This window comes from Lepidothrix coronata, unplaced genomic scaffold (genome assembly GCF_001604755.1).
Source record: "Lepidothrix coronata isolate B3197 unplaced genomic scaffold, Lepidothrix_coronata-1.0 Scaffold93, whole genome shotgun sequence".
NCBI classification, from domain to species: domain Eukaryota; kingdom Metazoa; phylum Chordata; class Aves; order Passeriformes; family Pipridae; genus Lepidothrix; species Lepidothrix coronata.
In genome coordinates this window covers 3,532,629-3,546,273 of record NW_016690273.1, presented here as the reverse complement: position 1 = coordinate 3,546,273, position 13,645 = coordinate 3,532,629, and the positions used below count along the sequence as shown (strand labels likewise).

At 35.1% G+C, this 13,645-nt stretch overlaps 1 protein-coding gene across 9 annotated transcripts in view; it reads right to left on the bottom strand.

The window, feature by feature from the left end:
• Positions 1-3,225: 3,225 nt before the first annotated feature.
• ARL13B (ADP ribosylation factor like GTPase 13B) overlaps positions 3,226-13,645 on the bottom strand; it is a 36,813-nt gene continuing 26,393 nt past the window's right edge. For 2 of the 9 annotated variants that reach the window (XM_017821929.1, XM_017821934.1), the window contains 7 exons: positions 13,204-13,309; positions 12,180-12,382; positions 10,171-10,264; positions 8,779-9,010; positions 8,139-8,255; positions 7,616-7,684; positions 3,226-4,094 (listed from right to left, as the gene is read on the bottom strand). In XM_017821929.1, the coding sequence (XP_017677418.1) occupies positions 4,018-4,094; positions 7,616-7,684; positions 8,139-8,255; positions 8,779-9,010; positions 10,171-10,264; positions 12,180-12,382; positions 13,204-13,309 (898 nt within the window). In that variant the 3' untranslated portion in view covers positions 3,226-4,017. Of the gene's footprint in view, positions 4,095-4,773; positions 6,020-6,610; positions 6,655-6,745; positions 7,006-7,615; positions 7,685-8,138; positions 8,256-8,778; positions 9,011-10,170; positions 10,265-12,179; positions 12,383-13,203; positions 13,310-13,645 lie in introns of those variants that run through there. The other 7 variants (XM_017821930.1, XM_017821932.1, XM_017821936.1 and 4 more) reach the window with 7 other exon arrangements.

Here is a 13,645-nt window from a genome sequence, read left to right as displayed (position 1 = left end):
TTGTGTTTTTTGTGTGTTTTTGTTTGTTTGTTTGTGGGTTTTTTGTTTACTTTGATTTTGGTTTCTTTGTGATTTTCTTTTCTTACTTTGGGAGTCTGTACTGCCATCCTGCCTCCTCTGCCTCTCCAGGAAATAAACCAGGATCAGGCAGCAACTGGATTCTCAGTCAACTTACAAAACTGATCCTCATCTCAGCACCTGCATCCCAGGGGCTGCTGCCATCCCACCCCACCCACCAGTCAGGACTCTGCTAGTGCCTTTTCACCAGACCTAGACTTCTGGCTGGTCCAGGCTTTGCAGCTGCTGTCCAGGTGCCCAAGAGCCTCCTCTGAACCACACCGGGGATCAGCTCCAGCTCAACCTGCTGCTACTGCCATAAAAAATTGATGGAGACTTGAGAATTATTCCCACAAGTATCTTACATGTGTTTTCAGATAAGCCATTCTCTGGAAAGTGAACCAGGGCTGAAACTAGCCTCAGAAATCCAGACTGGAAAGGGGTGCAAAGGTCATCTATATGATAGTAGGAGAGCTATCGTATAGATAAATATTTGAGTTTCAGGCAACTACTCATGAAGGCTAAGAACATTTATGCCAATTACCATCACACTTGAAAGCTTATTTAAAATGTTTCAATCAGGATTGTGACAAAGGGCCTGCAGGCAAAATGGATACTTCCTATGTATCAAACGTGAAAGGAAACCTGAAAGACTTTCGGATAAATGAGTTGTACCAAGAGATACAGAACAAAACTGGTATGAAAAGTACAGTTCTCCGTGGCTGTAATTCTGCCAAGGCCAGTATCACAGAAGAAAATATATACAGTAATTGAATTTTACAGTACCAATGAAACAAAAAATTATGCTGAGTACCCTCCCCCTAAATCTAGGGCTTAAAGTACTTCAAGTTGAAAGAATTCCAAAAGGTAGGAAGCTAACAGACTATGGCAAAGTTAGTGGGTGGCATCCTGAACTTACAGTGTCAAGCTTTCCACTAATATACTAGAATATATTACTGGAAAAAATACTGCTTGAATCTTAAAGGAAAAAAAAAGCCTGTGCTGATTACTTTGTTACTGTCCATCAATCTTTTGTAATGTGACATCATTAGATCCAAAAATAACCGTTTTCAGGAAATATACTGTTTTCTACTGGAGAAGAAAATTGTCATGAGACCACTCCAAGCAATCATTTCAAAAGCCACCTAAAGCAGCAAAACCGGGAAATCCGTTTTTCAGTGACAGATGGGCCTCCAGAGGATCACAGTTACCATCAGAGATGTGAAACTAAATTTAATGGATATCAAATATACCTAATTTTAATAATACAATTATAGTTATTAATGTGCATTTAAAACCTTTAAATCTATGAGTAAGGTCCTGTGGATTCTCAGTTTTAACTAAAAAGGAAGACAAGCAGAACAACTGATTTTGATGCACTGATTCTCCTTCACATTAATTCAGCTCATGAGAATTATTAATCCTTATTTTAGAAGATACATTTAACTTATCTTTAAAATATGTACTTAAAATGTCGCACAGACAATGCAAAATGTTCTGCTTATACAGTGCATTTCTGTGTACTTACCACTCCTGTATTTAGGTACAAATACTCTCAGCTGAATTCACTGATACATTTTGGAAGTGATATTATTGACAACAAAAAGCATCAATCTTCTAATTTGTGCAATAATTACCTCTCAATTTACTTCTCAAATATTAAAAGCACTTTATATGTACACATATACACATAACTTAGTGCCAATCTATCAATATATTCTAAATTTGACCACACTGCTATTGCAAAAATATGCAGAAATTCTGTCTATAAGGTCTCTATTTTGTACATTTTAGCAATGTGAGACTTGCAGCCCTTAAATATTTATGACCATACTTGCTTCCAAAAAAATTGTAAATTTATGATAATACAGGAAACATATTGATGCTGTGCATTAGTTTTATTCCATATATACATGTCAGCTTGAGCAAAAAAAAAGTCATGGTTGTATAAATTACTGAAAAAACCCCTACCATAGTAAATTACAGAGCATAATAATAGACAAAACTGTAAAAACCATTTCCGAGTACTTTGGTCACATATTGGTAAAATTTATTTTAAAAGCAAAATCAAAAATGATACATGTGTCCACACACAACATACATAACACACAGTTCATATGTATCAACACCTGACATTTTAGTTTCTCAGGCGTTGTTACAACAGCACATTCAGCTTTGTTTTCAGTAAAGACTTCGATTCATTTATTTTTGATGGGAGATAAAATAAAAGGGTAATACACTCCTAGAAACTGAAGCTGTAAAAAAAATAAGTATAGCCTTTAAGCTGAAAACTTAAGTGGTAACAGAGCTAAAGTTAAAATTGAGATTTCACACATAAACATTTATGCAACCTCCTCTCCACTTAATATTGTGTTTGTTTCAAGTGAAAATGACCAAATTCTGAGAATAATCAAATTATGTTACACTATTAGAATACAAAAAAAGTACTCTCATGTAGTCATGTACAAAGTGCTTCATCCTTTCACTAAACTTGGACTTTACCTCTCCACCCATTCCAAACTTATCTCAAAATGGATTCCCCCCCCCAAACACATTCTGTAAAAATCTTAATAAAATTTAATTTTGATTATTATGGTGGATGTCTATTTGTGCAACTCATTGCTGTAAGGGGCATATGGCAAAGATTTCCAATATCAAAGTGCTGAACATAAACATTGCATTGCTTTAACATCTCCTGAAGTAATTTGGTATTACCATGTTATTGAAGACGGAGAGTAATATAAAATAATCAATAATCAAATACTCCTTCTTCAAAAAAATCCCTTTGAATGGGGGTTTCATCCTTACTGTAACTAAGTGGCATAACAATATACTTTACACAAGACACCAATGGTTGTCTCTAGTGTAAGAGGAAAAACATTTAAACAGGAATATATCAATTTGTAACCCTTGTTGTTAATTAATCACTTGTATGTGATTTTTTTTTAATGTAGATAAACACATGGAAGTATTGTTTAAATCCTTAAAACCCTGAGGTTTCTTTAGTTTTCAAGATGGTATTTTAGTGTTATTGAGATTAAACCCTGTTGGAGTTTATCTGCATATTGGTTGATTCAGTTTTCCATCAAAATTCATGACTCAATTAGTGCAAAACTTACACTATGTGCAATTTTCCTGTATGTTGTAGTAGTCAATACAATATCCAACTAAATTTTTTTCCACAGAATTTATTACCTATGTCAGATTCAGTTAACAAAACAAAGAAAACAACAGATAAGAAAACTTTCAGACAGTTCAAATAGCAATATTTTGTATAAAATGTAGTTATTTTAAACTTTCTGTCTTACTCCTTGCTTCAGGTGGCCAGAAATATGAAATACTACACCTAGTAATATAATCCCTAATAAAGGCGTTTTGCTACTGTAAGAGTCAAACACACTGTATTTATATTAACTTAACCATCAGCTTTCTAATGCTTCCAAGGTATCACTTTATTGGTAGCAGGTACCCATGTCCACTCAAACTTCCAAATCATTTTATAAAAAGGTAGAAAAATATACTCAATATTTGTTTAGCCTTTCTATAGTCACCCTATCATACAATGAATCTTACAAAATAATTTATGAGCTGAAAAAATACCAACGACTGCACAGCACCTGGAGGAAGGTCTCGATGGGACGGTACAATCCTGTGATCTTGAAGTTGTTTTTCTTCAGGTTTATGGATATGTATTTTCACAAGTAAATATTCAATACCATGTTCACATCCATGGATACACAGACCTTTCTTATTTCACACTAAACCCTGAAGAAGTGCTGGTGATGTGGAATGACAAGATCAACTAAGTTCGAGAGAACAAACTCCAGATTTAATTGTCACCAAGTCATTTTGCAACATGCTGATAAAGTGTCACTTTAAAAATTTTCCTTCAAGGGCAAAAAAAAATGTTTCTGATGGAATTTTTTCATTTTGTGGTTTTAAATTCTGTTTGGGATCCAGTTAAGCAATGACATCATGGGTGTCACTGTTGGGTCTTTGGCGTAGAGTCAGCGGGGGCAGAGGCTTTCCATAGAAATCTGTGTAAGACATTCCAGAGAAGAAAAACACATCAATCTGTCACCCAAAGGCTTTTTACATATGGCAAATTCTTGCTTCCTTTAATGAAAGCTAGGTAGTCTACAAGTTAAGAGCTAATTCCTACAAGCAACTTTCAAATCTAGTGCTAATTAATGTCTAGTGATGTATTGGCCAAAAGAGGGTTTAATTACATTTTATTAAACATGCAGAAGCATTTGCAAGATCAAGCCCAAAGGTGATCTGTAAACATCCCTAAAAATAGGAAATGAGAAATCCAAAGTATGCAAACAACAACTGAAAAAATCAAGTATCAAAATTTGAATGTTGCTGTAAAGTCTTCATTGCAATATAGTTTTAAGTGACAGTAACACTATGCAGCATCCAAAATTTTGGGACCATTTATGCATGCATTTATCTTGCAAGTCATACTATATTAAGAATTTTTAAAAAAAACTGCAACATTTGCTTTTGTCAATAAAGGAGTTCCAAGTAGTAAAACTGCTCTAGACAAAGTCAATAGGTATATCAGAAGAGAGTGACAAGTATTCTCAAACATTTGTAATTGATATAAAATTAAAAAACAACCATGCAGATGGGTACATGCAAAGCATTTCACAAGCAAAATAATATGAGATGGTAAGAGGAAACAGGTAGAAATCAAGAAAAAACAAAAGCAGCTTTTTGAAGCATTCAAATCTCAATTTTATTTATACAGACCACCTCTTCCCCAGCAAAAGCCTTGATGGCCTGCCAACATAAAATTCAGCTTTAATAAATCAGAATTTCCCAAGAAGAATATATTCCACTTGTTCTACATATGCAATAACTTAAAATTGCACTCCTGAGCTACAAAAGCAAACAAGGTGGATTACACTACTCTAAGACTATGTGTACATGTCTGCAGGATCAAGGTTTTAGTTATCCTTACATTTAATCAGCAAAATGATAACACTTTTATGTTATTGTAGTAAATCTTTTGATTTTAATAGTGCTAATTCAGTGTTACAGCAGCAAGAAAAGTGCAACGAATGAGTACAAGGCAAATAAAAACCTGTACAATGGATGGTTTTATTAGTCAATTTATTAATTTCTTGAGGTCTGGCAGACCACTTTACGAATGACAGATAATTGTACCTCCTATATTGGAAGAGGTTTATTATTCTTGCAAATGTATCCTCCACCGACAATAAACAGACACTCATTACCTAATGTTGTGCCAGAATCATTATTATGATTAGAAAAATTGCAGTTTCTAGTGAAATAAGTGTATAGTTAAAGACTTATATAATTGACTCTACTACCTGTTAACAGCCAATATAACATTCTCTTCTAAGAATGACACAAAAATGACTCAATATATACATTAAATAGTCTGTTTAAGTGTTTAAATCAACACTTAAATTTTCCAGTTTGCATAATTAAGGCAGAGTTATATGTTTGAGAAAGCCTAGCATTAAAAACTGGATCTTTGGAGGTTGTTTCAGCCTCACACTACCTGAATTTTACTTATTTCAGCAGCAAGAATTACCAAATATCTGACACTTAAAATAAAAAAATAATTCAAGACAAACACAAAGGACTTATTACTCTCCTTATTGAAAAGTGTCTCTACTAGAATCTCTACTTTCACTGCAAATTGTTCCTTCAAGCTATTTATATAAATTAATCATGAAACCAAAAGGGAAATAAAAATGCCTTTTTATTTCACAAAGGTTGAATGTCTGAGAAAACTTTTAAACCCAACTTGGGAGTGGATTTTGGGGAAAGCTGGGGGGAAAAAAATCAACACTGAGTTATTTCTCCGCTGAAGGGATAGCCAAAAAGATGATTTTCAGAAAGATGCGATTCAGGGAATATTCCAAATAAAGGATCACTGGCCTTAGAAAAATTCCAATAAGTATCCCATCAAGAGCAGGTTCTCAGTCTGCAAAAAATGTAAAAACTCACTGAAAAACACTGTTGCAAGGACAGATGGCAAGTTAAATCAGTGCAAGATAGACTTGGCAATGTTGGGTTAACAGTTGAACTCAATGATTTTAAGGGTCCTTTCCAACATAAATGATTCCATGATTCTATGGATCTCAAGTGGTCAGAATGAAAAAGAAAACAGCTGCTTTAACCAAAATAAGTAATTGATGCTCTTGGGTATCAGGACCTAACTGAAGGTTCGACTGTGCATTTGAAGAGCTTTTTTCATTTATAAATAGTGCTTTCCTAATGGATGTTTTCTTGCTTTCCTAGGATTTTCTGTTCTGTGTGAAACTTGTGAGTCTCAAAATTCCTGAAAAAAAATCCTGAAAAAAAGAATAAATCTCAGCAAAGAGCAGCCAAAGTCTTGAATTCAGCTGCAAAGTTCTGAGCACTTCAAGTTTGCTCTGATCTCAGTGGTGACACCTCTGGTTAAGAGATCCCTACCAACAAATTTTCCAGTGTTAGTTTCTCTTTGTTCCCACCCATGCTCTTGCTACAAAATGCAACAGATAAAAATTGAAATTCCCTTTCTTCCCCTCCCTACCTCTTCATCTGGCTTTTCTCTCTTGCAGCTTTCTCTTTATGTGCCTTTAAAAAAAGAGCAAGATGGTTTTATGATTAAGATAATAAATTACATTTTATGCACATGAATCTCATTCCTGTGAGAAATATCTCAGGTTTAGAAATCTTATTTTCCCTTTAGGCAGCTTTTGATTCTTTGGCAGAAAAGCTCCATGTTCTGTTGTTTCAGAATTTCTCATGACAATAGTTCAATTAATTCAAGTCAGGGTTAAGCTCAAGAGTAACTACAGCCACAGCTCCTTTCTCCTTAAGTTTCTCAATTAATGTTCTCTTTATTCAATTTGTATAAGTGTCCTCATTGCTTTAGTTTGGTTGTTCTCCTCTCGTGTTACTCCAGATGTCTCCATGTTCACTAGGCTATTCAAAATTTGAAAAATAAAAATGTAAGAAAAACAATCTTCCAGGATTTTCCAAAAACAGAAAACAGCCATTACTGAAGCAAGAAATCAAGCATCTGCCTACCTCACCTTTATATTTCCAGTTATTAAACTTATTTCTGCTTGCAGGTTATGAACTCTAAGGGACTCTGATTCTTCAGGTAAAGCAGCAGATCCCAAGCTTTTTCACTGACATTTCTACTTCCAGACCAATAATTTAGTTTTCATTTGGACTCTTAAAATAACTGGTCCTGAACTGGTCCTCTTACTGTTTGTAATATGGCACTTCTTAATGTTTAGGTACTGCTGCTATGCAAATAACTTCAGATCATTAATAGCTCCTGATATCCCAAGCCATTTTAAACTTTATAAGGGAATCTAAGATAAATTTCCTTTCCATTAAAAAAAAAAAGGAACACTTGAAAAATCAAAAAGATGCTTTCTACTAAGCAAAAGGTTTAGGTTCTGGTTAATGAAAATCAGAATTAAGACATTAAAAAAAAAAAGATGAAGAATGAAATGAATGTAGAAGTGAATGAACAATGGAGAACACGTTCAAAAAGTACAAAACCCAAAATACTTTCAATTACCAGCATGATGTGTTTCACCAAGAGGCTCAAGTTTTCGAAGTCTATTAAGTTTGGGAGTTCCCCAGCCAACTAAAGGAAAACAAAGACTGTCAAAACATGCCATGACTGCTCTTGATTCTGAGGAACTGAACAGAAACCAGCTCATTTTGGGGAAAATGAAAGCATTTACAAACACCCAAGGTATGCAATATATTGCATCCATGGTGAATAACTATGAAATACTTTTAAAAGAAGCTGATTTCCCCTTAAATAGTGATAATTTTAATCACTTTTTCAGGAGTAGTCAAGTTTCTGACTCACTTTTTGGGAAAATAATGTCTTCCTCCATGGAACAGGCCAAATCACTACTGCTGGAAGTTCTTATAATGAAGTGGGAAGCTGCATCAAAGATTTTCTAGAGAGGAAGGTTTAGTAGCATTTCTCTGTACGAAGATCATTCCAGTTTCATTATTCCCAAGTGAATCTTTTAAAGGATTAACAACCACAAATTGAGACATCAATTACTGGTGGTTAGTACACTCACCTGGTGGAAGTGCTGGTGGTGGTGTTGGATTTTTGGGAAGAGAATCCTCTGGATTAATAGGTTCTACTCTGTGGCCCCTTTTTAATTTTGGTTTTTTACTTTTTTTCTTACCGTTATCTATAGTAAACAGAAATAAAACATTACATATCATACACTTATATTCAGAGAATATCTTAGATCATCTTCTAAAACAATTATTGAGGAGATGCATGAGTGTTTTCAGTCCAAATTTACGCACAAAATTATGGGAAATGTAAAAGCTACACAGCATTTTGCTATAGAAAACAAATTTGAAGCATAAAATATATGCAAACTCTGTGTTTCCATAACGAAATTCAACTTAGCTGGGTCCTGTTGGAAAGTGGGCTGCATATTTGATAATGATAAAAAACAAACCCAATTTCAGCTACAGTATCAGCCACACCAACAAACATGCACTTTTTGGAAGAAGATTTTTCAATACAACAACCTAATTCTGCATTTTCATGTTTTCAGTAGATTAAATTGATGTGTGGTATCATGAAAAATAATAATAAAGAATAAACAAAAAATATATAATAAATATAATTAAAAATAATAAAAAATATGGAAAAACAATGTGAAAAATCACATGAAATGACACATTCAAAGGAAGTTCTACCTGAGTCAAGGCAATCTGGGGCTTGGTGATCATTCTCTTCTGAGTGCTGCAAAAGCTGTGTAGTTGCAGAATTGCACATTTCTAGTCTGCTGTCAGTTGTGTTTTGGCTGCTGCTACTTGGTAAGTGCTGGGCATCCATCTGGTCCTGCTCTGCTTGTGATTTCAAGACAATTGTAGCCTTTTCAGTCTCCAACCCTTGCTGCTTCTTCTCCTTTTCTATTTGCTTTTCATTCTAACAAAAATGGGTAAGAATTTTTTTAAACTGACTAATAAGACAGGAAGGTTATTAAAAAATGAAAAAAAATTTTCTGTCCCATATACAGCATGGAATTTATTGTCAAATAGGTGAAGAAATTAAATTTCAAATATGCTGTACAGAGGGAGGGAGGGGGAATTAACAAAAAAATGAAATTATGTTTTTTGACTGTTTTCTTGCTTTACTTTTGGTCATATTAAAAAAATAAACCAAAATAGGAATATAAACAATATCAACAGTCCTGAGGTTAGAAAACTTCTAATTTCTTCCTCTTCAATTACGTTTTACTTTATGTTTATTTAAAACAAAATACAGTTTCACAGAGCTTAAGTATCCTGAAAATACCACCACAATTCGGACAAATATCTATTGTGTCATACAGACTCAATCCCAGGCTGTTTCACAAGTTCTATATCACTAAATCACCATCTCTGCAATATGCACACTCTATCTTCCTCCTCTGTATGTTATTATTAAGTGTATTATTGTGCATGCAGCTGACTTTACATGCTGTGTGGATGTGGGTGCTTTTGTCCTGGAGAAAAGCAAATGTTTGAGTTACTTACTGGAAAAGGTTACGTGTTTCTTTAGATTATGTTATCTCCAGTCAACTGAATAAAAAAATATGGCACAATAAATAAGAACTACCAGAACTGAGAAACACAGGTTAAAGAAACTTAAATATATGAATGTGATTTTCATATTTCAAAACTAAAAAACTTCTCAATAGTGTCAATTTTCAACTGAAAACAGGTTATGCTCAGAAATCTAAACAGTTGTAGAAGGCAGTCAGATTTTATGACTCACTACATCATACAAGAAGCAAACAGACCTTGAATATTTCCACTTCTGAATCCCCACTGGCTTAATTAGGAAATATGTTCAGTTGTGTGTTTAGATCTATTTTACTATGCCTACACCACTTTTGTCCCCACATCAATAATAGGGGGTTTCTTATCATGAAAACATTGATTCAATGCACACAAAACAAGACTGCCAAGATTAAATACAAATTAAAAAAATGGTGTGAAGACAGACTTAGACCAATTCTTGGAAATTACCCATTTTTCTCATGACCTCTCAGACATTTGTTAGTGCAGTTCTAAAATAATCCAGATTTCCACACAATCTCATACCTCAGAGATTACAGCAGATATAGGCTGGAAGGGGTTCTGATATTTCCCAGGCTCAGGGTCTTCCTCATCAGGTACAGCTCCTTCTTCTTTTTCCCTTTGGCATTGTTGGTGGATTTATGTTGTTGTTGTTTCAGTGGTTTTGGCATTTGTGGATTTCGGTTGGTTTTGGGGTTTTTTTTTGGGGGGGGGCAGAGGGAAGAGGGGGAGAATGAACAAAGAATTCTGGAGAAGCCAAGCCATAAATGTTATAGAGAAAAATTATTAGATCACCCAACTCGTGTCCCAATTTATGCCAGCATGGACTTTAAAGGTCCCTTCCAAATGAAACTATGGTTCTGTGAAGGGAATCACACTTCCTTTGCCCAGACTCAGAAAAGTTCAGAAAGACACATAATGCTCAGTTTACCAGCCCTAGTTACGTTTTATGTTCCAGATATTTATATAAGAAATATTACATTGCTATGTATTAAATAATACATCATTGATAAAGTACATTCTCATCAAATACTTCTCATGAATCATCTGATGGTAACTGCAAATAGAAGTCACTGTTACATCTATTTTGCAGCTGTAAGTGCTGAGAGAGGAAGGAACAAACTCCTTGTTCAGAGGCACAGATGGGAATGAAAAGGAAGACAGCAATCTGCCCATGAAAACATAATGTTTGGAAGGAACAGACAATGCTGTTGAAAACTTCACAGCACTACCACTGTCTCTGGTTTTCCATTGGAAACAAGGTCGTTGCTACTAACATATTGTGGAGGAAATGCACTTTCTGAACAAAAAAGAAGCCTGGGGAATTAGTGAAACACAAAATGAAACAGAATTACAACTGAATCAAGATTAACCTATTTCTTACAACAAGAAATCGACTTGATGCAAACCAGCAAATCGAGAGTTCATGTCATCTCTTATACCTGAGACAAGCAAAACCAACAGAAGTTACTACTCAGGTTTCCTTTAAGGCACAAGAACTTTAGCAAACCTTTTAAGCCTTTAATCCAATTCAGACCCAATCAATTTTTCCAGTGAACAAATAAAACTAAGATCACTGAGTGGGGAGAGGAAATGCCCATATCATGAGCCAGTTTCTTTGAGACATGTTTCAAAGCTACTCCTCCTCCCCACACTTCCCAGCATGGCATTAACCCAATGCAATTCATCATGGTCAGAAGTTTTTGTCTGTACAGAGATATCTGGCAGACTAACAGTATATGGGTTTGTAAGTTTGTGAAATGTGCATGAAGACCATGTCAAGTTCTAGGGGTTTAAAACATGCTTCAGTTACTTGCTGAAGTAAACCAAAACAGCAAGAGTATAAGCCAAGGCACTTCACAGGAGCTTCTCACAGTAACTAAGACTCACAAAACTCTGCCTTTATAAGGAGGACGAGGTGCTCAGCAAATATTTTAATAATTCCTCAGTAAAATGATTCACATCAGGCTTTAATAGGAACCACAGTAGGTTGCTGAAGACCAGAAACAGCTCTGAAGGGAAGTAATAAACCACTTGTCCTACTTCCCCTCACTGCACCATCTTTGGTTTCTTCATGCCTCACCTATTGGATATCCTGGAGTTTATAAAGCATAGTCTTGAATACAGTTTCACATCTAGTCTTTGATACTCACATATTGGTTACAGAGTCTAACTTAACAGAAGTTTAATTCAGAACACACTTGAAGGCAATTTAAGATTAAATGCCAGGATTTATTTCTTGGGTTAGCCTTCTGTGAAGTTATATTAGTAAGGCCAAATTTACTCCACAACCACCATGCAGTTCTCATTCACAGTACATTTCAAGAAGGGAGCAAATAAGATAAAGGGCACGAACCAGACAAAAACTTGTAGGTCCTGCAGAAAAACTCTAGAATTCAGGTCTGTACTTTTAATATGGAGACTCTTGGATTGTAAGTTTTAAATCCTTGACAGCTTGGTTGCACTTACAGAAATGAATCACTTATTTTAGAGAAAAGAAGAAGAGGAGGAAGCAGAAATTACAGAGACAATACCTTTCTTCTCGTATCCTTCTCACTCGCTCAGCTCGTTCTAGTTTCTTCTGTTCTTCATATGCCTTTTGCTCTGTGGTGTCTCTTTGGATTCGCTCATTTAAGGCATCAAAATCTTTGGCTATGATATGTAGAAGCCAAAATAAACCCTTTTTTATTGATTTGTCAATTTTTTTCCCATAGCCCATGATAGCTGAGCAAGGTTCCTGTAAATGTAAGGGGAAGGAGGGGAAAAGTACTTGCAGTTCAGATCACATTCCTTGACTGAAAACAAGAAATTAGCTAAACAATTACTGTTTACTGCAAAACATGGAGAAGTATGGGAAGTAAATTTGTATTTAGGCATTCCACAAATTCAGAAATATTTACAAATCCTTTTTTTGCCAAGAGAAAAATCACATCTGAACAGTGATCCTTCCTGAATGTCAACACAGGCAAATTCCATTTCTGCTTCTTTTTAAAAAAGCTGGAATACTAAATTTGTTGTTCCATTAAACAAGTTTTAAACCACATCAGTAACTTAATTATTCTTACATGGTTTCAGAACAGAGCAGCAATTACATTTTGAGGATCTCTATTGTAAACATTTGTTAGAACATCAAGGTGAGCAGTAGAATTTCTTGCACAACAGATACGTGGACTGCATCTTTTCTGGGAATGCAGGATTTTAGTTTCTACCTTACTGGAAGCTTTACATATCATTCATTCATGGCTAGGCTTCGCGAACGAAGATTAAGGAAGGCTCTATCCACATTTGTTACAGGCACGCTGGTGGCTAATGAGGCCAATATGAGATAGACATATTTGATCGCAAAAGGCACAGCAGAAAGATTCCTTAGATGGTATATTCCGCAAGACATGGTTCTTTCTGCATTGTCTTTTCTCCTCGAGAGTGATCCTGCGGGCGTTCTCAAAGGAGACAGCTGCGTTATAGATGGTATGTCTCCAGGCCTCCCGATTGGAGGATTGAAGCTTTACATATATATAATCAGAAATTAGAAAATGAAGTGTGTTACAATATACATACAATTTGACAGAGACATTTGTGTTCATTGACAAGCCTCTCCAGAGACAAGGACTCGATTACATCTGCTTCTGACAGAGCTCCTTCTCTGTCCTGCTTATTTGCCAGCCTGGAGAAAAGATCAAAAGAAACACTTAGCACCCTGACACAAGAGAGATTCACGAATTTCCAAAAGCTAAGTTTTTGAGAAAAGTAGGAAGAAGGGAAAGAGTGAGAAAGATAAAATGTCTTATTTCATCTTTAATTCATTATCCTTTCTACTTAAACTTTCTACTTAGTCCATGCACCCTTTTCATCAGATATTAAAACTAAACAATCACTAAGGTGCTTAGTAGTTCCTTAATAATTATTCATAGAGAAAGCAATTATATTTACAGTTAAGATGTAAAAGACCATCCTGTTTTACATCTAAAGTTACACAGTGTAATCTGTTGGAGTCACTGGA